At 38.2% G+C, this 23,359-nt stretch overlaps 1 protein-coding gene and 1 long non-coding RNA gene across 2 annotated transcripts in view; one reads left to right on the top strand and one right to left on the bottom strand.

The window, feature by feature from the left end:
* The first annotated feature begins 1,851 nt into the window (after positions 1-1,851).
* On the top strand, positions 1,852-23,117 carry GCSAML (germinal center associated signaling and motility like). Its single transcript, XM_019032788.4, has 4 exons — positions 1,852-1,911; positions 9,038-9,087; positions 11,382-11,410; positions 19,567-23,117. Exons 2-4 carry the CDS (start codon positions 9,045-9,047, stop codon positions 19,804-19,806), a joined length of 312 nt encoding a protein of 103 aa, XP_018888333.1. The 5' UTR covers positions 1,852-1,911; positions 9,038-9,044; the 3' UTR covers positions 19,807-23,117.
* LOC134758613 (uncharacterized) overlaps positions 11,095-23,359 on the bottom strand; it is a 78,154-nt gene continuing 65,889 nt past the window's right edge. The window contains exon 3 of the long non-coding RNA XR_010133997.1: positions 11,095-11,402. This is a non-coding gene — a long non-coding RNA (uncharacterized lncRNA). The remainder of the gene's footprint in view (positions 11,403-23,359) is intronic.

Raw genomic sequence — 23,359 nt, 5'->3', positions numbered from 1 at the left:
TTTAGCAAGCTATTTTCTTCACACTTCACTTTATCCTTCAAATAGTCTTGTGTAGCTTGCATTATTATTTTATTCTGTGTTTTTAGAAAGTTCCTTTATGATTCCCTCTTTAACATAAGGATTATTTAGAATATTACTTATGCCTAGACAGGTACACTTTTGGTTATAGCTTGTTGGGTTTTAATTTTACTGCTTGATAGTTGGAGAAATCATGTGCAAATTGTTGATTTTGGGGGATGTTTACTAAGACTTTCTTTGTAGAGTTATGAAGTCATAAGTCAACATCCAACATTTAGAAAGTTTAAAAATAGAAGAAAAAACACAGAAGGTATAAAAAATTATTCATAATCTTAATTCTTTGGCCAAGACACATTTAAAGCTTAACAAAATACCTATTTTTAAAAACAATAGAGTATTAGTTGATTTATTAATTTGGTCAACAAATTTTTGTACATCACCTATGGCCTGATATTATCTGAATTCCTCTGGATTAAGAAAAACACTTTTTACTTTATTCACAGTAGAATTTAGTATCCAGTTATGTTTAGTAATATCAATGATGTGGAATTCCAATTAGGTCCCTACTGATGTTAAATACTTTCCTGTCTTGTTTTCAACTTTAAAATACAAACATCCTTTAGATGTGTAAGTCAATGAATCACTAATAACCCCAAGGACAATTATTTTACCAAATTCTTTCTTTATTGAGCAGTTTAGGAAGATGGAATCATGAGAAAACTGGACTCCAGGAAAAGGGGAAAAAAGGAGACACTTAAATTACTTTTCACCTGATTTGCAATCTACACTATTAAATAAACATTACATCCAGATTTTACTGTGATTGTGACTATTATACAAAATCTCTACATCAGCAACTGATTCTATAAAAAGCCCCCACCTCTGTAAATTGATATTCCTTTATATTTAACAAATATATTCTTTGCTTAGTGGCCTTGTGTGTTGATATCTAGCAATGTTTCTTGAACATATACATATGAGCTCTATTCAGGGAAGGCACTTTCTCAGCGTTGGTTTGAAATGCTTTCCCCGAATACTGCTGGTAAGCAGAAGTGAAGCTCTTACATGCAAAGCTACCTAGAAGCAGAAGGATAGACCAGTGCTGCAGAAGTGACAATAGAGGAAAAGAAAACCATCAAGGAAATGCTATGTGTGGACAACAGGTGGAGTAGAAAGTTTGATTAACCAAGTCACAAACACAAGCTGCTAACTATTGTGATAACCACGCAAATCACCTGATTTCTCTAACTTCATCATTTAGTGTTTGCCTGATTATCATAAAGATGATGATAATTGATGGCAAAACACCAAGAGTAATATGAAAAAGTCAGCTTTCCTGAATGTATGTAAAGATCCCAATGTCTTATCTGCACATGGATGCCCACATGCAGCAGGGCCCAGAGAAGCTTGCTCTGGTTCAGTGGGCCAAGACTGACAGTCCTCATAGTCCACAAAGGTGTGTACAAGCAGATCATCTTGCCTCAGGTTGTTGCAAAAGTGACGCTTCCCTGTTGTTAAGGTCTTTATAGCTTCTTGGGAGCTCTCACCTCTTCTAGAGATTCAGGAAGTTTGCATGTTTGGTCACAAGAAATCCTAAGACTGACAGAATCAAAAGTCAGACTATGGGCATTCTGTCCCATCAGAGTCCTGGTCTCTGTGGTTAATTTCTGAAATGCATTCTATCTGTGACTGCTTATTGATTTTGAAGGAAAGGGAAGTTTGTTAAAAAGAAAAGGCAGGTTTGGTTTTAATGGTCCAGAAAGTTAGAGAAGAAGGTGAAAAAATGTGGAGGGCAGTAACAATCTCTCTTTTTTCTTATGTGTTTCCATATAGTTGCCTGGGAGAGAATCAAAAGAAGCCCAAGAAAGGAAACCCAGATGAGGAAAGAAAACGGTAAGAACAGAGCATATCAGAGTTTTTTTGTTTTGTTTTGTTTTTTTCTCTGAGATTACTTCCAGAGTCTCTGCCCCACTAGAACTAACACCTCTTAGGGCTGCTATAATAGAGTTCTTTGGTGATTACCTGCATGACTTGGCAGCAGGTTAGACATTGACTCTGTCTAAATAAGAAAGACAGGGTATTAGCCACGTGTTTTGTTTCTATTGATTATATAATGTGAGTGTAGAAACATAAAGATAGAATAAAGGATGTTTGGTTTTGGTTGGTTATATGCGGTGGCCATATTTCCCACCTTTTCCTCACAAGTAGCCAGAATAATCTTTGGAAAACATGTCTCATTATGCCTTTTCCTTGCCTGAGACCATTCAGTGGTTCTTCACTGCATTCAGAATAAAATGCAAACTCTTCACCAGGGCCTACAATTCCATAAGGATTGGATTCTGCATCTCTCCCATCTGGTTCCTTACCCTCTACCTTCACTCACTATCTTACATGTATTCTCCTTTTATTTGATGTTCTTCAAGCCACCAAACTCAGCCTCACTTTAGGGCATTTCTACAAGCTGGTCTTTTACTGCACAATTAAAAAAAATTCCATATTTGCATTTGGACTGATTGATAACGTCTCCTCCTGGAGATGCTGGCCCTCATGCCCTTCTCTGAAAGATTATGGAGGAAATTTGCTTCTGCACCCCATGGTTTTATGGCACTAGAACCTACTTATATTTGCTGTGGCCTTTATCTGAACTTGTAACTCTATATGTCGTTTGAGCTCTTTATAGTCGACTTCCTTCATAGACCATACGCACTTTAAAGTCACGTCTGTTTCACTTGCTAGTGTATATCTGTTGCTCAACCCTTGCAAGACACTCAATGGAAAAAAGAAAAAAAATGGAGTGGAAAAATGGTAGATATCTAGATGTTGATATCTTGCCTCAGCTTAGATGAACAGAAATACCCTGCCTTGTTGGTTAACTGTAGGCTTTTCGTATTCTTGCACTAAGCTCTTTTTTAATCATTTCATCTCAATGTCTTGGTTTCCGTCTCTGAGATGGCTTCTTCTTCTCTTCCATGGTATGAAGGGGCAGAGGATTGAGGAGATGAGCCAGGTATCTATTGGTGATGTGAAATGATGTTTGCAGGCATCAGCCCCCTCCTAAATGTTTGAACGACACTTTCCTGCACAAAGGAGAGAGTTGGCTTCATGAGTCAGCCCTCAGGGACAGTGGAGTTGGCTATGCCTATCTTGTGACCCTTTCTCACGCTCCCCCGACTCCCCCCCACTCCCCTTATGGTTTGTAGCTGGAGAGGAGATAGCAATGATTTGGTGATATTATTGAACCAAGGTTCTTTTATCAGCTGCTGTGAATCAGTTCTGTATAGCGTCTTTTAAACCAGACTTTTAATTTAGGCATTCACATTAGGCATTTAACTTATGCATAAACTAGTCATTTAAACTAGGCTTTTATTTCATCATGTCTAAAGTGAGATCTGCACTAGATGTCATTCTCTAATATTTTTCTGTTAAAGGAACTGAAGTGTTAACATTTTCAAATACCAGCAAGTCTTTATTACAATCAGACAATAACTAAATGTAGATAAATTAAATGTCATCAGGGTTTTCTCATGCAAGGAAATTTTAGGACCACGACTCATGGAATTTTCACTAGTCAGCATGGTGAGGAAGATCTGAACCATTTTACCATTCTAGTCAATTGCAGTCAAATATGTGTTTCATGTGGGCTAAGAAGTCAGTTTCCTTTTTGGCTAATTTCACAGGATGATGTCTATTGAATAAAGTTGGATTTTCTAGAAGCTGAGTCAATTTTGATTATTGGATTCTTATCAGAATATTATTCATTTAAACATATTTACAGAAAGGACAGTATGAGCTCTTTCAAGTCGCTTAACTTTTAAAATGTAGGCTTATAGAAGTATATAGTACAGTAAAATTCACTCTTCTCATATATACAGTTTGATAAGTTTAGGAAAAACATACACAGTCATGTAATCACCACAATCAAGATACAGAATATTTCCACCACCCCTCCCTTTCCCTTCAACCCCTGGCAACCACTGATCTGGTTTCTGTTTTGCATTTTTTCCAGGATGACATAGTATCATTGCTTTTATCTTTATTGCATTCTTATTTTTGCTTTCCTTAGTTTTTTAAATTGTTGCTATTCTAATTGTTTTGAATTCAAAACTTAATAATTTTGTTCTCAACTTTTCTTGTTTAGGAATGGAAGCATATATGAATACAAATTTTCCCTCTAAATAATATTTTACCTGTATCCTATGTGTAATTGAAGGAAATACTATTATTGTCTAATATTTTGCAACTTTTACTTTATTCTTGGACCTGAGTAGTTTTTAAATTTCAAATATTGTTTTATAGTCTTGAATATAATTTAAATTTTATTTCATTGTTACCAGTATCTGTGTGGTCTGTGTTATTTCTGCTTTATAGATTTTATTAAAGTCTTCTTTGTCCTATATGTTAACTTTGAGACAAGTTACTTACATTCTCTAAATTTTGGGTTCTTCATATGCAAAATAGCCTTAAAATACTACAATTTTAGCTTGTGTTTATGGAAAAAGAAATCACTGCCTATTTCATCAGCATGATGGCTGTCTGGCACCAACACTCAATACATACTAGCTGGTATCTGTGCACATCATTATGTGCCTAGATTTTGAAAATATATTATGTAATCTTTTGTTCAGAGATCATAATTTTGAAATTTGTCTGCTAGAGAAACATTATTGTGTATTTCAGATATTCACTGTCATTATTTTTCCTGCTTATTAGCTGAGAGAAATTAATCTACTGGTTTATTTGAGTTACCTTTCATGTTTTCTTTTTCTTTCTTTCATATGGATTCTAAATAGTTTGGTGTGTAGCAATTCATGACAGTATTAAGTGTTTGTCGGTTTTAATCTTTATCATGCCATCATGCCATCTACTGTCCAGCTTTTTTTCTGAAATGACGGCCTTGCTAAAATCTTCATCTTCCGCAGTGTGAGAAGGTCCCTGTGACGGGAGATCAAGGACACCAGGGGACATTGCAGGCAGCTTCCTCTCGGATAGGGAGGATAGAGGGAGGTCCTGTTTCATTAGTATTGCCTGGTCTAGTTCCCATATATCAATCTATACTCATTTACTAAGGCTCTTGTAGCAAAGTACCATAGACTGGGTGGCTTAAAGAACCGAAATTCTCTTTCTCACAATTACAGAGACTGGAAGTCTGAGATCAGCATGTTTGCAGAGGTGGGCTGTTTTGTGAAGTCTGTCTTTGGCTTGTAGACGACTGTCTTTTCCCTGAGTCTTCGTATTGTCTTCCCTCTGTGTTATGACTGTGTTCAAATGTTCTGTTCTTATAAGGACACCAGTCATACTGAAACAAGGCCCAATCTTATGACCTTGTTTTAATTTAATTATCTGTGTTAAGATCCTATCTCCAAATACAGTCCCATTCTGAGGTTCTGGGGATTAGGACTTCAACATGTGGATTTTAAGGGGACATAATTTAGTTCATGAGAGATGTCAAGAAAATCTAAGAGGATTCCTAGAAATCCAGGAATTCCTGCCACTGTCTGGACATTTCCAGCGCTCACAGCATGCAGAATTGTTCCACTGTATTTAAGAGAGAGTGGACAAGCAGTAGGTGCTGATAATCCACAGCCTGGACTTAGATAGGTTTGGATTTTGTGGCTAGAGCCTCAGAACGACAGATAACTGAGTGGCTGAATTCTTCATTCACCAACTGCTTTGTTACATAACTTCACATTTTACAAAGTCCAAATGTGGTTGTGCAGTAATGTTTGCTTTATTTCTTTCCTAAAGACCTCGTAGGTTTTAGATTATCTCAGTACTAAGACATTTGAGAACACATTTTCTTTCCTTGGAGAGTAATACAGTTCTTGGATTGTATCTTTCTCCTCACAACTTAGTGAACGTAATTCCACTCTGCAGCTGTGGAGCTGGGCCACCTTAAGCCACCTTCCTGATGACTTGGTTTTACATACATTTTCCCCATGAAAGTTTGAAAACTCATTTGTTCCCTACCCCCACCCCCAAACATGTATTATTTTCTTTTATACATATGTCTTTATTTTCAATTTTTTTCTCACCTTTCTTGAGCTATGAATGAAAAACAAAAATTGTACATATTGAAGGTACACAATATGATGTTTTGATATGTATATACGGTGAAGTGATTACCACTATAAGTACATTAACAACTTAATATATTTATTATCTCGGAGAGTTACCATTATTTTTGTGTGTGATGAGAATGCTTGAGATCCACTCTTTTAGCGAATTTCAAGCACTCGTTGTCACTGACTATAGTCACCATATCTCAGTGTTCCATGCCATTTGTTTTTTCCCCTGTGAAGTCGGTTTTCAGATTTAAGTATTTATTTTATGACTTTTCTCTCATTATACTTTTGTTTCATTTGTTTAGATTTTTTTATTTTTATTTTTTATTTTTTATTTTTTTGAGACCAAGTCTCACTGCTGTCACTGGGGCTGGAGTACAATGGCATGATCTCGGCTCACTGCAACCTCCGCCTCCTGGGTTCCAGCAATTCTCCCACCTCAGCCTCCCAAGTAGCTGAGACTACAGGTGCACACCATCATGCCTGGCTAATATACAACTTTTTTGTACAGACAGGGTTTTGCCATGTTGCCCAGTCTGGTCTCAAACTTCTGGGCTCAAGTGATCCATCTGCCTTTGCCTCCCAAAGTGCTGTGATTACAGGCATGAGCCACCACACCTGGCCTACTTTTAAAACCGATAGAGCATACTTGTACATATTTGGGGGGTACATGTGATATTTTGATAAATGTATACAATGTGTAATGATTAAATCAGAGTACTTGTGATATCCATCTACTCAAACACCAATCTTTTATTTGTCTTGGGAACATTACAATTCTTTTCTTCTAGCTATTTTGAAATATACAATAAATTATTATTAACTATAATTTTCCTCACTGTGCTACCAAATACTAGGAGTTATTTGTTCTAGCTAACTATATTTTTGTACCCATTAGCTAACTTCTCTTGATTCTTTCCTCTCCCACTAATGTTGCTTTAATTTAATATAAAAATGTTATTCTCTATAATTGTTTTCCTGGTTTAGGTCAGTCCATTTTCCTTCTTCATTTATTATTGTTAATAACTATTAACAATAATAAACATATGTTATTTTTCTGCTTCTAAAATATTGTTTCTGCTTTTTTGTTTTGCTTTTGTTACGCATTTCATCTTTGTAACTTTGTGCTTAGTTCTCTGAATGAAAGTAGATCATTTGTGAGATAAAATTGTGTGTATGCGTGTGTGTTTAAGGAGAGTGCAGAAGAGAAACAAGCTATGGCTGTGACTGAACCAAACTGAGGGCAGCTCACCCAGCGCTGCAAAGCCAAAAACATCCACACGGAGGGTTGCAGCAGGACCAAGGAGGCGTCTATTTGCAGGTCACCAAGCAAGGAGAATGGATCCCTCAGGCTTAAGACCTGTCCTCTTCAATGGCTTACAATCAAGGGTTTTTAAAGGCAGGGGTAAATTTCAGGAAAGCAGAATTTACAGGCAAAATTGTAAATAAATACATGGAGATTATAGTTTGTTTGGCCTAAAAAGCTGAGATACCTTGAAGCTGAGGGGGAAGGGTGCTTTACGGGTCATAGGCGGAATGAAAGATTCTTTAATTTGCAATTGTTTAAGGAAGCAAAGCTTTGTCTAAAAATATGGAGAAAGGAACGCTAAGGTCTGGCTCCTGGGCATGACTTTCTCAGGCTCCTCAGGAAGAAATTTAGACAAAGCATGGCGGTGGGAGTTCAGTCCTCAGCGCCCCCGTGCCTGAGGTCCGTGTGCCAAAGGATGCATGTGGTGGAGGTCCAGGTTTCCTCCTGCTTCTCAGGCTGCTTATTTACTTCTCAGGGCTGGCTGGGTGCCTGGAATTTCCCTCGAAGAAACTCACGACTTTCCTTTATTTCCTTGCTTGGCAGTGCCAGACAGACTTCCAGGAGGGGTCTCTGCTCTGTTGCAAAATCCAGGCAGTGATAGTGGCATGTCGTTTTAGAATACTTCCTCACAAAATATTTTTCCCTCAGCCCAGGCACGTCTCTCTACTGTGTAACTAGCTGTCCTTGAGGCAGGCAGCTGATTACAAGTTATATCCTTCTTTCATATTTCCCCTTAAATTTAGGAGTCTGACTGACAGAGAAATAAAAGGTGATATGCTGGCAACCCCATCTCCTCCCTACCGCCTTTGAATCCTCTTTATTGTGTAAATTGTGTCCCTTTAAAAATAATCTCTATTTCTTTCATCACTGGCTCACACTTATTTTTTTTTTAATTTATTTTTATTTTTATTTTTGAGATGGAGACTCGCTCTGTCACCAGGCTGGAGTGCAGTGAAATGATCTCGGCTCGCTGCAACCTCTGCCTCCCGGGTTCAAGCAATTCCCCTGCCTCAGCCTCCCGAGTAGTTGGGACTACAAGTGCATGCCACCGTACCCAGCTCATTTTTTTTTTTTTTTTTTTTTTTGTATTTTAGTAGAGACGGGGTCTCACCGTGTTGGCCAGGAAGGTCTCGATCTCCTAACCTCGTGATCTGCCCGCCTTGGCCTCCCAAAGTGCTGGGATCACAGGCATAAGCCATCCCACCTGGCCACCACACTTATTAATGTCTATTACTGTAAGGTTTTAGTTAGAATTTGTAAGACCCTCTCATTTGCCTTTAAGGATTTATACACCCTCATCAAGAATAGCAGAAAAATAAATTTCAAAACTTTCCATTTTCTCTCTTGAACTGTCCTAAATTTCATTATATTATACGTATGTTTTCCATGCGTGTAATAATATATGTAGTCTGATAAGCTAATAATTCTCTTAGCTTCATGCTATATGGAGCTTTGTTTTCCACTTTTCATTTTCTAGATATTTGTGGTTTTTCAAAATAGGCTGGAGTAAGCAGCCTTTTAATTGTATTTAATATTTGCATGGAAAATCTAACAATGGCCTTAAGTTAAGGGCAACCAAATGCTTTGAAAGGCATTTTTAGCTTTGGCGAACCTGGAGTATCTCATGTTACTATCTCTTTCCTTGTAGGCAGGAAATGACTACATTTGAAAGAAAACTTCAAGATCAAGATAAGAAAAGTAAGTCATGGCTGTATAATATTTTTCATAGTAGTGAAGTGCAAATTTAAGCATCCAATTAGCAGACACTCTTGAGCCTATTGTAATAACAGATTGGAGGAGAGGCTGCTTGGAGTTCTTACTCTTTCATAAAACTGATCACATCATTCTTGGTATTAAAGTAATATTTGTATATTATTTTTTGAGTGACATTTAAGAAACTTCTGTGGAAAGAAGCTAACCAAAATTCTACTGTTTTTAATTTGTATATTGGTGTTCTAAAATAGGGCCTTTGAATATTAGCAGGCGATAAAAAGTGTTTTTTTTTTTTTTTTGAGATGGAGTCCCACCCTATCGCCCAGGCTGGAGTGCAGTGTCACAATCTTGGCTCACTGTAACCCCCCGCCTTCTGGGTTCAAGCGATTTTACTGCCTCAGCCTCCTGAGTAGCAGGGATTACAGGGAGACACAACCACACCCGGCTAATCTTTGTATTTTTAGTAGAGACAGGGTTTCACCATGTTGGCCAGGCTGGTTTCAAACTCCTGACCTCGTGATCCACTTGCCTCGGCCTCCCAAAGTGCTGGGATTACAGTCGTGAGCCACCATGTCCGGCCCCTAAAAAGTGTGTTATTTTGTTCTCAAGAAGTTGAAAGAAGCTGGTGGTGCATTCCTGTAGTCCCAGCTACTTGGGAGGCTGAAGTAGAAGGATTCCTTGAGGCCAGAAATTAGAGTCCAGCCTGAGCAATGTAGCAAGAGCCTGTCTTAAAAAAAAAAAAAAAAAAAGAATTTGCTCTGTTTGCCATAGTATCTAGGTATAGTAATTATGTAATTGCTCAAAATCGACAGTTATGAATAACAGGGCTCAGCCCCTGTGGACAAGTATACCTAAAGGAAACTCTCTGTTTATTTTTACCCCTAACTTTATTGAGGTATAACTGACAAATAAAAATGGCCTATATTCAAGGTGTGCAATGTCATGATTTGATATATGTATACATTGTGTAATGATTACTACATCAAATTAATATATCCATCACTATACATAGCTACCATCTTGTATGAATGTGGGGACATAAGGGCACTTGAGATCTATTCCCTTAGCAAATTTCAAATGAAGAATACTACGTTGCTAACTAACAAGCAATGGGGATGGATTTCCTATTCAATCCATGGTGCTGGGTTAACTGGCTAGCCATATGGAGAGGATAGAAACTGGACCCCTTCCTTACGCCATATACAAAAATTAACTCAAGATGGATTAAAGACCCAAACGTAAAACCCAAAATTATAAAAACCCTGTAAAACAACCTAGGCAATACCATTCAGAACATAGGAATGAGCAAATATTTCATGATCTAGACATCAAAAGCAATTGTAAGAAAAGCAGAAATGGACAAATGAGATCTAATTAAACTAAAGTATTTCTGCACAGCAAAAATAACTAACAAGAGTGAACAGACGGCTGGGCCCAGTGGCTCATGCCTGTAATTCCAGCACTTTGGGAGGCCGAGGTGGGCAGATCACGAGGTCAGGAGATTGAGACCATCCTGGCTAACACGGTGAAGCCCCGTCTCTACTAAAAATGCAAAAATTAGCTGGGCATGGTGGCATCTGCCTGTAGTCCCAGCTACTTGGGAGGCTGAGGCAGGAGAATCGCTTGAACCCAGGAGGCAGAGGTTGCAGTGAGCCGAGATAGCGCCACTGAACTCCAGTCTGGGCGACAGAGCGGGACTCTGTCTAAAAAAAAAAAAAAAAAAAAATTGGTAGTCGATTTCAGATTCACACATATGTAAATTGCTTCAGCATTCACAGATGGAATCAACATGAATCTGCATATTTGTATGTAACTTGAAATAGTTACTCGTGTTATTTCTGTACCTATCTCTATAGCAAGTGTTCATTTTAAAGAATTGTATGATTTTCCTGTGATATTTACGTAAAATTTATATCTTAAATTTGCAGCTATAATCATTCTTTCTTTATGCTTATCATATTGCATTGACATAGCACATTTATGAACATTTTATTACCAAATTTTGAAATCCATTTTATTCAGTACGTTAATGTGCTTTATTTACAGAAAGAACATCCTATTGATGCTATCTCAGAACACATGTTCTTTCTTGATTTTGTCTCTCAGTCTTGAGAACTTCAGTTATAAGATGGGATAATGTCATGTCAGATGTTTAGATAATAGGCCTCTGCAGTTTTATGACTTCTACATTCTGTTTTTTCCACCTTTTCCTTCAATCTGTGATGGGGCAAAAGTCTCACAATGCTTTCCTTTCTTTCTTTTTTTTTTTAATCCTCCAGGCCAAGAAGTTTCATCCACTTCTAATCAGGTAGGTAGAAAACAAAAAGCAAGACAAAAGAAAAACACAAACTTGTATTATGTTTGTCTGATAAATGCCAAAATACAGATGATTTATTCAAGAGTAGCATCTGTCTTCCTTTATTTGTAATTTCTAAATGTACTTTTAGAAATCGTTCATATTTTAAATAATTTATATGGCAATTGTAATGCAGAAATGAAAGGAAATAAAAAACCAAAAAGTATTTCAACTGATCTAGATGAGTAGCAAGTTCTTACTGTTTTGGCCTCAATTCTGCTGAAGTCTAATTTTATTTATTTATTTATTTTTTGAGACAGAGTCACACTCTGTCATCCAGGCTGGGGTGCAGTGGCACAATCTCAGCTCACTGCAACCTCCACCTCCTGGGTTCAAGTGATTCTGGTGCCTCAGCCTCCCAGGTAGCTGGCTTTACAGGTGTGCACCACCACACCTGGCCAATTTTTTATTTTTAGTAGAGACAGGGTTTCGCTATGTTGGCCGGGCTAGTCTCGAACTCCTGGCCTCAAGTGAATCCACTGGCCTCAGCCTCCCAAAGTGCAGGGGTAACAGGCGTTAGTCACTGTGTCCAGCCTATTATTTTAATTTTCAAAGCTATTATAACAAAAACAGATGAAATCAAGTAAATTTATACTTAAAAGCTGACCACCATAAAACATTAATTATTTTTAGCTTTCCACATTCCCTTTCAATCCTTATATCCAGGAATTAGCATTTGCATTGACAAGTATGGTGGAAACTATAACATATGGAAAAAAGTTTATTCCTTTTGATACTACATCATAAAAATTTTGTTGATTTAATTAGTATATATTAATGTTTTTATTTTTTCTTTCCTTCACTGTCTATGCAATTGAAAATGTGCATAAACTCAATTTTTTCTTAGTATTTTATCTTATAAAAATTATAATGAATAATTACTTATTCATTACTTACTGAGGTCTGATTGTTGCATACATTGCATCTCAGTATGTGTGAACGAAAGTATAGAAGTGCTTTTCCCTGGATATTTAGAGGCATAATAGCATCCTTCTTTCCTCTTTTATTATTCAAGTAAAATTAAAGCACAATTAGTAGAAGCTTGGAGTACAGTTTATGCTGCTATAATGAGGTCTCTAAGACACCAGGGCTTGGAGCAAGGGCTTTTTTTTTTTTTCTAGAAACATTTCTTACATTATATATATTTTTATTATTTATTTATTTATTTATTTTTACTTTAAGTTTTGGGATACATGTGCTGAATGGGCAGGTCTGTTACATAGGAATACATGTGCCACGGTGCTTTGCTGCACCTATCAGCCCTTCATCTAGGTTTTAAACCCCCCATGCATTAGGTATTTGTTCTAATGCTCTCCCTCCCCTTGCCCCCCACACCCCAACAGGCCCGGGTGTGTGATGTTCCCCTCCCTGTGCCCATATGTTCTCGTTGTTCAACTTCCACTTATGAGTGGGAACATGCAGTGTTTGGTTTTCTGTTCCTGTGTTAGTTTGCTGAAGATGATGGTTTCCAGCTGCATCCATGTCCCTGCAAAGCCCATAAACTTATTCTTTTTTACAGCTGCATAGTATTCCGTGATGTATTTGTGGCACATTTTCTTTATCCAGTCTAACATTGATGGGCAGTTGAGTTGGTTCCAAGTCTTTGCTATTGTGAATAGTGCTGCAATAAAAATATAAGTGCATGCGTCTTTATAGTAGAACGATTTATAATCCTTTGGGTATATACCCAGTAATGGGATTGCTAGGTCAAGTGGTATTTCTAGTTCTAGATCCTTGAGGGATCGCCACACTGTCTTCCGCAATGGTTGAACTAATTTACACTCCCACCAACAGTGTAAAAGCGTTCCTATTTCTCCACATCCTCTCCAGCATCTGTTGTTTCCTGATTTTTAATGATCACCATTCTAACTGGCATGAGATGGTATCTCATTGTGGTTTTGATTTTCATTTCTCTAATGACTGGTGATGATTAGCTTTTTTTTCATATGTTTTTTGGCTGCATAAATGTCTTCTTTTGAGAAGTGTCTGTTCATATCCTTCACCCACTTTTTGATGGGGTTTTTTTTCTTGTAAATTTGTTTAAGTTCTTTGTAGATTCTGGATATTAGCTCTTTGTCAGATGGATAGATTGCAAAATTTTTCTCCCATTCTGTAGATTGCCTGTTCACTCTGATGATAGTTTCTTTTGCCACACAGAAGCCCTTTAGTTTAATTTGATCCCATTTGTCAATTTTGGCTTCTGTTGCAATTGCTTTTGGTGTTTTAGTCAAGAAGTCTTTGCCCATGCCTATGTCCTGAATGGTATTGCCCAAGTTTTCTTCTAGGGTTTTTATGGTTTTAGGTCCTACATTTAAATCTTTAATCCAACTTGAGTTAATTTTTGTATAAGGTGTAAGGAAGGGGTCCAGTCTCAGTTTTCTGCATATGGCTAGCCAGTTTTCCTAACACCATTTATTAAATAGTGAATCATTTCCCCATTGCTTGCTTTTCTCAGGTTTGTCAAAGATCAGATGGTTGTAGCTGTGTGGTGTCATTTCTGAGGCCTCTGTTCTGTTCCATTGGTCTATATATCTGTTTTGGTAGCAGTACCATGCTGTTTTGCTTACTGTAGCCTTGTAGTATAGTTTGAAATCAGGTAGCATGATGCCTCCAGCTTTGTTCTTTTTGCTTAGGATTGTCTTGGCTATATGGGCACTTTTTTGGTTCCATATGAAATTTAAAGGAGGTTTTTTTCTAATTATGTGAAGAAAGTCAATGGTAGCTTGATGGGAATGGCATTGAATCTATAAATTACTTTGGGCAGTATGGCCATTTTCACAATATTGAATCTTCCTATCCATGAGCATGGAGTGTTTTTCCATTTGTTTGTGTCCTCTTTTATTTCCTTGAGCAGTGGTTTTTAGTTCTCCTTGAAGAGGTCCTTTATGTCCCTTGTAAGTTGTATTCCTAGGTATTTTATTCTCTTTGTAGCAATTGTGAATGGGAGTCCACTCATGATTTGGCTCTCTGTTTGTCTGTTACTGGTGTAGAGGAATGCTTGTGAATTTTGCACATTGATTTTGTATCCTGAGACTTTGCCGAAGTTGCTTATTAGGTTAAGGAGTTTTTGGGCTGAGACGATGGGATTTTCTAAATATGCAATCATGTCATCTGCAAACAGAGACAATGTGACTTTTTCTCTTCCTATTTGAATATCCTTTATTTCTTTCTCTTGCCTGATTGCCCTGGTCAGAACTCCCAATACTATGTTGAATAGGAGTGGAGAGAGAGGGCATACTTCTCTTGTGCTGGTTTTCAAAGGCAATGCTTCCAACTTTTGCCCATTCAGTATGATGTTGACTGTAGGTTTGCCATAAATAGCTCTTATTATTTTGAGATAGGTTTGATCAGTACCTAGTTTATTGAGTGTTCTTAGCATGAAGGGGTGTTAAATTTTATCGAAGGCCTTTTCTGCATCTATTGAGATATTCATGTGGTTTTTGTCATTTGTTCTTTCTATGTAATGGATTACGTTTATTGATTTGTGTATGTTGAACCAGTCTTGCATCCCAGGGATGGAGCCGACTTGATCGTGGTGGATACGCTTTTTAATGTGCTGCTGGATTTGGTTTTCCAGTATTTTATTGAGGATGTTCGCATTGATGTTCATCAGGGATATTGGCCTGAAATTTTCTATTTTTGTTTTGTCTCTGGCAAGTTTTCATATCAGGATGATGCTGGCCTCATAAAATGAGTTAGGGAGGAGTCCCTATTCTTCTATTGTTTGGAATAGTTTGAGAAGGAATGGTACCAGCTCCTCTTTGTATCTCTGGTAGAATTCAGCTGTGAATCCATCTAGTCATGGGCTTTTTTTGGTTGGTAGGCTAATTAATTACTGCTTCAATTTCAGAACTTGTTATTGGTCCATTCAGGGATTCAACTTCTTCCTGGTTTAGTCTTGGAAGGTGTGTGTGTCCAGGAATTTATCCATTTCTTCTAGATTTTCTAGTTTATTTGTGTAGAAGTGTTTATAGTATTCTCTGATGGTAGTTTGTACTTCTGTGGGATCAGTGGTAATCTCCCCTCTATTATTTTTTAGTGTGTCTATTTGATTCTTCTGTCTTTCTTCATTATTAGTCTGGCTAGTGGTCTATCTGTTTTGTTAATCTTTTCAAAAAAACCAGCTCCTGGATTCATAGATTTTTTGAAGGGTTTTTCATGTCTCTATCTCCTTCAGTTCTGCTCTGATCTTAGTTATTTCTTGTCTTCTGCTAGCTTTTGAATTTGTTTGCTGTTGCTTCTCTAGTTTTTTTAATTGTGATGTTAGGGTATTGATTTTAGATCTTTCCTGCTTTCTTCTGTTTGCATTTAGTGCTATAAATTTCCCTCTAAACACTGCTTTAGCTGTGTCCTGGAGATTCTGGTTTGTTGTGTCTTTGTTCTCATTGGTTTCAAAGAACATCTTTATTTCTGCCTTCATTTTATTATTTACCCAGTAGTCATTCAGGAGCAGGTTGTTCAGTTTCCATGTAGTTTTGCGGTTTTGAGTGAGTTTCTTAATCCTGCGTTCTAATTTGATTTGCACTGTGGTCTGAGAGACTTTTTGTTATGATTTCTGTTCTTTTGCATTTCCTGAGGAGTGTTTTACTTCCAAATATGTGGTTGATTTTAGGATAAGTGCTATTTCGTGCTGAGAAGAATATATATTTTGTTGATTTGGGGTGGAGAGATCTGTAGATGTTTATTTGGTCCACTTGGTCCAGAGCTGAGTTCAAGTCCTGAATATCCTTGTTAATCTTCTGTCTCGTTGATCTGTCTAATATTGACAGTGGTGTGTTAAAGTCTCCCACTATTGTTGTGTTGGAGTCTGAGTCTCTTTTTAGGTCTCTAAAGACTTGCTTTATGAATCTGGGTGCTCCTGTATTCGGAGCATATATATTTAGGATAGTTATCTCTTCTTGTTGCTTTAATCCCTTTACCATTATGTAATGGCCTTCTTTGTCTCTTTTGATCTTTGTTGGTTTAAAGTCTGTTTTATCAGATTGCAACACCTGCTCTTTTTTGCTTTCCATTTGCTTGGTAAATCTTCCTCCATCCCTTCATTTTGAGTGTATGTGTGTCTGTGCATGTGAGATGGATCTCCTGAATACAGCACACTGATGGATCTTGAATCTTTATCCAATTTGCCAGTCTGTGTCTTTTAATTGGGCCATTTAGCCCATTTACATTTAAGTTTAATATTGTTATGTATGAATTTGATCCTGTACTTATGATGCTAGCTGGTTATTTTGCTCATTAGTTGAGCAGTTTCTTCACAGTGTCAATGGACTTTACATTTTGGTTTGTTTTTGCAGTGGGTGGTACTGGTTTTTCCTTTGTATATTTAGTGCTTCCTTCAGGAGTTCTTGTAAGGCAGGCCTCATGGTGACAAAATCCCACAGTATTTCCTTCTCTGTAAAGGATTTTATTTCTCCTTCACTTATGAAGCTTAGTTTAGCTAGATGTGAAATTCTGGGTTGAAAATTCTTGTCTTTAAGAATGTTGAATATTGGCCCCCACTCTCTTTTGGCTTGTAGGGTTTCTGCAGAGAGATCCGCCATTAGTCTGATGGGCTTCCCTTTGTGGGTAACCCAACCTTTCTTTCTGGTTGTCCTTAATATTTTTTCCTTCATTTCAACCTCGGTGAATCTGATGATTATGTGTCTTGGGGTTGCTCTTCTCAGGAGTATCTTTGTGATGTTCTCTGTACTTTCTGAATTACAATGTTGGCCTGTCTTGCCAGGCTGGGGAAATTCTCCTGGATAATATCCTGAAGTGTGTTTTCCAACTTGGTTCCATTCTCCCCGTCACTTTCAGGTACACCAATCAAATGTAGGTTTGATCTTTGTTCACATAGTCCCATATTTCTTGGAGGCTTTGTTTGTTCCTTTTCATTCTTTTTTCTCTAACCTTGTCTTCATGCTTTATTTCATTAAGTTGATCTTCTATGTCTGACATCCTTTCTTCTGTCCGATCAATTTGGCTATTGATACTTGTGTATGCTTCACGAAGTTTTCGTGCTATGTTTTTCAGCTCCATCAGGTCATTTATGTTTTTCTCTAATCTGGTTATTCTAGTTAGCAATTCCTGTAACCTTTTTTCAAGGTTCTTAGCTTCCTTGCATTGGGTTGGAACATGCTCCTTTAGATCGGAAGAGTTTATTACCCACCTTCTGAAGCCCACCTCTGTCAATTTGACATACTCATTTTCCGTCAGTTTTGTTACCTTGCTGGCGAGGAGTTGTGATCTTTTGGAGGAGAAGAGGCATTCTGGTATTTGGAATTTTCAGCCTTTTCGAGCTGCTTTTTCTTCATCTTTGTGGATTTATCTACCTTTGATCTTTGCTCTTGGTGACCTTTGTATGGAGTTTTTGCGTGGTTGTCCTTTTTGTTGATGTCGACGCTATTGCTTTCTGTTTGTTAGTTTTCCTTCTAACAACAAGGCCCGTATTCTGCAGGTCTGCTGGAGTTTGCTGGGGGTCCGCTCCAGATTCTGTTTGCATGTGTATCACCAGTGGAGACTGCAGAACAGCAAAGATTGCTGCCTACTCCTTCCTCTGGAAGCTTTGTCCCAGCAGGGCACCTGCCAGATGCCAGCTGGAGCTCTCTTGTATGAGGTGTCTGTCGATCCCTGTTGGGAGGTGTTTCCTTGTCAGGAGGCATGAGGGTCAGCGACCCACTTGAGGAGGCCATCTTTCCCTTAGCAGTGCTTGAGCAGTGTGCTGGGAGATCTGCTGCTCTCTTCAGAGCCAACAGGCAGGCAGGAATATTTAAGTCCGTTGAAGCTGCACTCACAGCCTTCCCTTCTGTAAGCCCCTGACTGGGGCTGCTGCCTTTCTTTCAGAGATGCCCTGCACAGAGAGAAGAAATATAGAGAGGCAGTCTGGCCACAGTGGCTTTGTGGTGTTGGAGTGGGCTCAGTCCAGCCCAAATTCCCCTGTGGCTTTGTTTACACTGTGAGGGGAAAACTGCCTACTCAAGCCTCAGTAATGGCAGATGCCCCTTCCCCCACCAAGCTCGAATGTCCCAGGTCGACTTCAGACTGCTGTGCTGGCAGCAAGAATTTCAAGCCAGAGGATCTTAGCTTGCTGGGCTCCATGGTGGTGGGACCCACTGAGCAAGACCACTTGGCTCCCTGGCTTCAGCCCCTTTTCCAGGGGAGTAAACAGTTCTTTCTCATTGGTGTTCCAGGCACCACTGGGGTACGAAAAAAACTCCTGCAGCTAGCTCAGTGTCTGCTCAAATGGCCACTCAGTTTTGTGCTTGAAACCCAGTTTTATGCTTGAAACCCAGGGCCCTTGTGGTGTAGGCAGCCAAAGGAATCTCCTGGTCTGTGGGTTGCGAAGACCGTGGGAAAAGTGTGGTATCTGGGCTGGATAGCACTGTCCCTCAAGGTATGATCCCTCATGGCTTCCCTTGGCTAGAGGAGGGAGTTCTCCGATCCCTTGCACTTCCTGTGTGAGGTGATGCCCCACCCTGCTTCTGCTCACCCTCTGTGGGCTACACTTACTGTCTAACCAGTCCCAGTGAGATGAACTGGGTACTTCAGTTGGAAATGCAGAAATCACCTGCCTTCTCTATTGGTCTTGCTGGGAGCTGCAGACTGGAGCTGTTCCTATTCAGCTTTGTTCTTTTTGCTTAGGATTGTCTAGGCTAAACAGGCTCTTTTTTGGTTCCATATGGAATTTAAAGTAGTTTTTTCTAGTTCTGCGAAGAAAGTCGGGGAGCTTGATGGAAACAGCATTGAATCTATAAATTACTTTGGGCAGTATTTCCATTTTTATGATATTGCTTCTTCCTATCCTTGAACATGGAATATTTTTCCATTTGTTTGTTTCCTCTCTTATTTCCTTGAGCAGTGGTTTTTAATTCTCCTTGAAGAGGTCCTTCACTTCCCTTGTAAGTTGCATTCCTAGGTATTTTATTCTCTTTGTAGCAATTGTAAATGGGAGTTCACTCATGATTTGGCTCTCTGCTTGTCTATTATTGATGTACAGGAATGCTTGGGTTTTGGATACCTTAAGTGTAAGAGCACCATCAGGTGTATAAAGAAGAAGGGAAGGTAGTACACTGAGTTCAATTTATGAATGACCCTGGATCCTTGATTTCTTTTCTCTTTGTGCTTGGCAGGAAAACGAGAATGGCAGTGGTTCTGAAGAAGTGTGCTACACTGTCATTAATCACATCCCCCATCAGAGATCCTCCCTGAGCTCCAATGATGATGGCTATGAGAACATTGACTCCCTCACAAGAAAAGTGAGACAGTTTAGAGAAAGGTCAGAGACAGAATATGCCCTTCTTAGGACTTCTGTTAGTAGGCCTTGTTCCTGCACCCATGAGCATGATTATGAAGTTGTGTTTCCACACTAAAATCCTCAAGCTGCTTTATCACCTTCCAGCAATGAAGACAATGCAGAATAGCAGACTCTGGCGAAGTTGTTCACCCTGAGCAGTGCATGAAACATTCCTTTCTGGCTAAAGTTTAGAAATATTATCTTATTATATATCCTTAGGCAACTCTGAAATGTGGCATCTCTGTGGCTTAGGTGAAATCATAGAAATTGACACAATGACCTAAAATATTCTATGTGTTTTTGCTTGTAAAGTTTGAGGACATGGAGGTGATAAAAAAAACTTTCTTAGGACAATAATGTAAAATGAAAATAAATTTCTAATCCCCCTGACTAACTGAATGGACCCTCTTCTAGGCCAAAGAGACCTCAGATGAACCTGAAAGACTGAATTCTGGCCATGATAGGAAGGGAGGTGAGACACACCTTGTTATACCCCTTCCCTTTTGGAGTTTAGGCACAAGTGACCAGGATGAGTCATAAGACTGATGAAATAGACTGATTGTGGCAATAAGAGTCCCAATTCCAACCTGACTCTGGTGTAGATCACACACTGTCTGAGGGATTCCATCTATGAGACTTTCCCTACATAACAGAGACCTTGGTTTCCACAACCCCTTTATTTTAGCTAAAGCATTCTTTTCTACTGACTTCTTAAGTCTTTAGACAAAGCTTAACTCTTTCAACCAATTGCCAATCAGACAAACTTTGAATCTACCTATGACCCGTAAGCTCTCTCCTGCTTCAAGATCTTGCCTCTTTAAGCTGAACCAATGTGCACTTTCCATTTAATGATTTATGTCTTTGCTTGTAACTCCTGTCTCCCTAAAATGTATAAAAGTAAACGGTGACCTGACCACCTCAGGCACACTTTCTCAGGACCTCCTGAGAGTGTATCCCAGGCCATGGTAAGTCATGTTGGCTCAGAATCAACCTCTTTAAATATTTTACAGAATTTGGGTTTTGGTTACCAATAAGTCTCCACAAATATATGTCCAAGAATCTTCAATTCCAAGCCTGCTCACCAAATTTCAAATGCCAACATCTCCCCATCCAATTACCTATTTCATCTTTGAGGTGTAATCTACTCAATAAACTGTGTAAGACCAGTGACCAGACCCTTTGCTAACCTGACATTTACTTCAATTTTTCTTTTTCTATGTACTGGATATTTTTGCATATAAACTTGCAGTAATAGTTCAAAAATTAATAGTTTCTGACATTGGCTTTTCTGAGAAGAGAAATTGAAAGTGTCACAAAATAAAAAAAGATGAAATGAAGCATATATAATTGTCAATTTTTTCAATTTTCTAGCCAACAGAGAATCGAAGGATTCTGTTCAAAGATTAGTAAAAATTGAAAATAAACTTGTGCTTATACTTTGTTTGCAACACACTAGTTAATTTAACCTGTGACTAGTTATCTCTACTGAAGGTGGATGTATAGTTTCTGGTTTTAAAATTCAAGCAAACTGGAAAATAATCCATCTAATTATGCTTTCTTTCCCAAGAAGTTTTTTAATGATATGCCAGCTTCCTAATTGGGAGACAAAAGCCTTAATTGACAATGCATTCATTATATATTTTTTTGTATAGTTACAGTATACAAGTTGAGTATCCCTTAGATGAGATGCTTGAGACCAGAAGTGTTTTGGATTTCAGATTTACTTTTGGATTTTGGAATATTTCCATACACATAATGAGAGAGTTGGAAAATGGGATTCAAGTCTAATCATAAAATTCACTTATGTTTGATATACACCTTGTCTGAATAGCCTGAAGGTAATTTTATACAATATTTTAAATAATTTTATGTCTGAAACAGAGTTTGTGCACATTGGACCATCAGAAAGCAGAAGTGTCACTATTTCAAGTCAGTGCTCAAAAAGTTTCAGATGGTAAGCTGGTGATGCAGTTCATGCCAGTGATCCGAGTACTTTGGGAAGCCAAGACAGGTGGATCTCTTGAGCCCAGGAGTTTGAGGCCAGCCTGCACAACACAGTGAGACCTCGTTTCTACAAATAATTAAAAAATTAGCCAGGTGTGGTGGTGCACACCTGTAGTCCCAGGTACTCAGGAGGCTGAGGTAGTAGGATTGTTTGAGACTGGGAGGTTGAGGCTGAACTGAGCCAGGATCTTGCCACCACATTCCAGCTTGGGCAACAGAGTGAGACCCTGTCTCAAAAAAAAAAAAAGTTTCAGATTTTGGAGCATTTCAGATCTTCAGATTAGGGATTTTCAACCTGTACTGACCTTTTAGTCATTGACAAGCATTAATCAATAGGTGGACTCCAGATAACTCATTTGTTGTATACACATTTTGCCTCTCTATTCAACGAATTGTTGTGCCGTCTTGTGGTGATTTTAATGTGCGGAAGGGAAACAATAGAAATTTTGCAATTCTGGAAGAGTCATTCTGTCAAAATATGTCAGTCCTGTAGAAATTAGCCAATTTTAGGAAAATGGCAACATTTTTTACTTTTTATCTGCCTTTGTAGCTGTTTTATGATATAAATACCGTATTTGTAATAAGATTAATTTTAATTTGAGTAACAATCTGGAATTATCAGAGAAGGGGCAAGCAATAGGTTAATAAACAGTATTGATTGGTAGAAGGAACGTTGAAATCCAAGAGCATCAATGTCTTCTGGTGGTTCACCATAAGCCACAGCAGATGTCTTAATCTTTCCGAGATCTAGTTTTTCAGCAAAGCAGAATTTAAGAAATGTAACTATCTTATGTGGTTATGAAGAACAATGGAATCATTGCTGTATAAGTGCTTTTTAACCTGTAAATTGTTTTGTGAAGCTTATCTTTTATGCATATAAACATTTGAACATTTTACGTTGTTTATATTTTTAATCAATTTTACTCAAGTGTGACTATATACAAGAAAATGTAACCACTGTAAGGGTAGAGTTATATGAATTTTGTCAAGTGTATTCACCCATGTAGTCACCTCCTTATGAAGAGACAGAACACGTACATCCTCCCAGAAAGTTCCACAGTGCTCCTTTTCCCTCAGTTTCACCAGTCCTGGCAACCAATGATCTGCTTTGTATAATTATAACTGTTCTAGATATTTGTAGCAATGTACCCTTTCCATATTTATTTTGTGTGTGTAAGGCTTCTTTTATTCATTATAATATTTTTGAGATTCATCTATGTTTAATGTTCTATCAGTAGTTGTACATCTTACTTGTCTCAGCATATCACCATATAGATATACTATAATTTGTTAATCTAATCACTGATGGATATGTAGGATATTTAAGTTTTTGACATTATGAATACAGTGGCTATAAATGAATAAAGCGACTATAAATTTGAATATCTAGGTGTGTTAGTTTACTGGTGCTACCATAACAAAGGACCACAGAGTGAGTGGCTTAAATAATAAACATTTATTTTCTCACAATTCTGAAGGTTAGAAGTCCAAGGTCAAGGTGTTGGCAGAGTGGGTCTTTCAAGGGAAAAAGCCTAAAAACTTTGAGTTGGTTTCTCTATGGGAAAATCTTTTCAATGCATCTCTCCTAGCTTCTGGGGGTATGCTGACAATCTCTGGCATTTCCA

Source organism: Gorilla gorilla, chromosome 1, assembly GCF_029281585.2.
Source record: "Gorilla gorilla gorilla isolate KB3781 chromosome 1, NHGRI_mGorGor1-v2.1_pri, whole genome shotgun sequence".
Classification (NCBI taxonomy): Eukaryota; Metazoa; Chordata; class Mammalia; order Primates; family Hominidae; genus Gorilla; species Gorilla gorilla.
Note: the sequence above shows the minus strand (reverse complement) of the source record. Positions and strands in the feature narration are given on the sequence as shown.

Bases quoted from the DNA above. Each gene is read 5' to 3' on its own strand.
- GCSAML (XM_019032788.4), top strand. From the start codon at position 9,045: ATGACTACATTTGAAAGAAAACTTCAAGATCAAGATAAGAAAA. The intron at 9,088-11,381 runs GTAAGTCATGGC...TTAATCCTCCAG, and splicing joins TCAAGATCAAGATAAGAAAA to GCCAAGAAGTTTCATCCACT. The intron at 11,411-19,566 runs GTAGGTAGAAAA...TGTGCTTGGCAG, and splicing joins TTTCATCCACTTCTAATCAG to GAAAACGAGAATGGCAGTGG.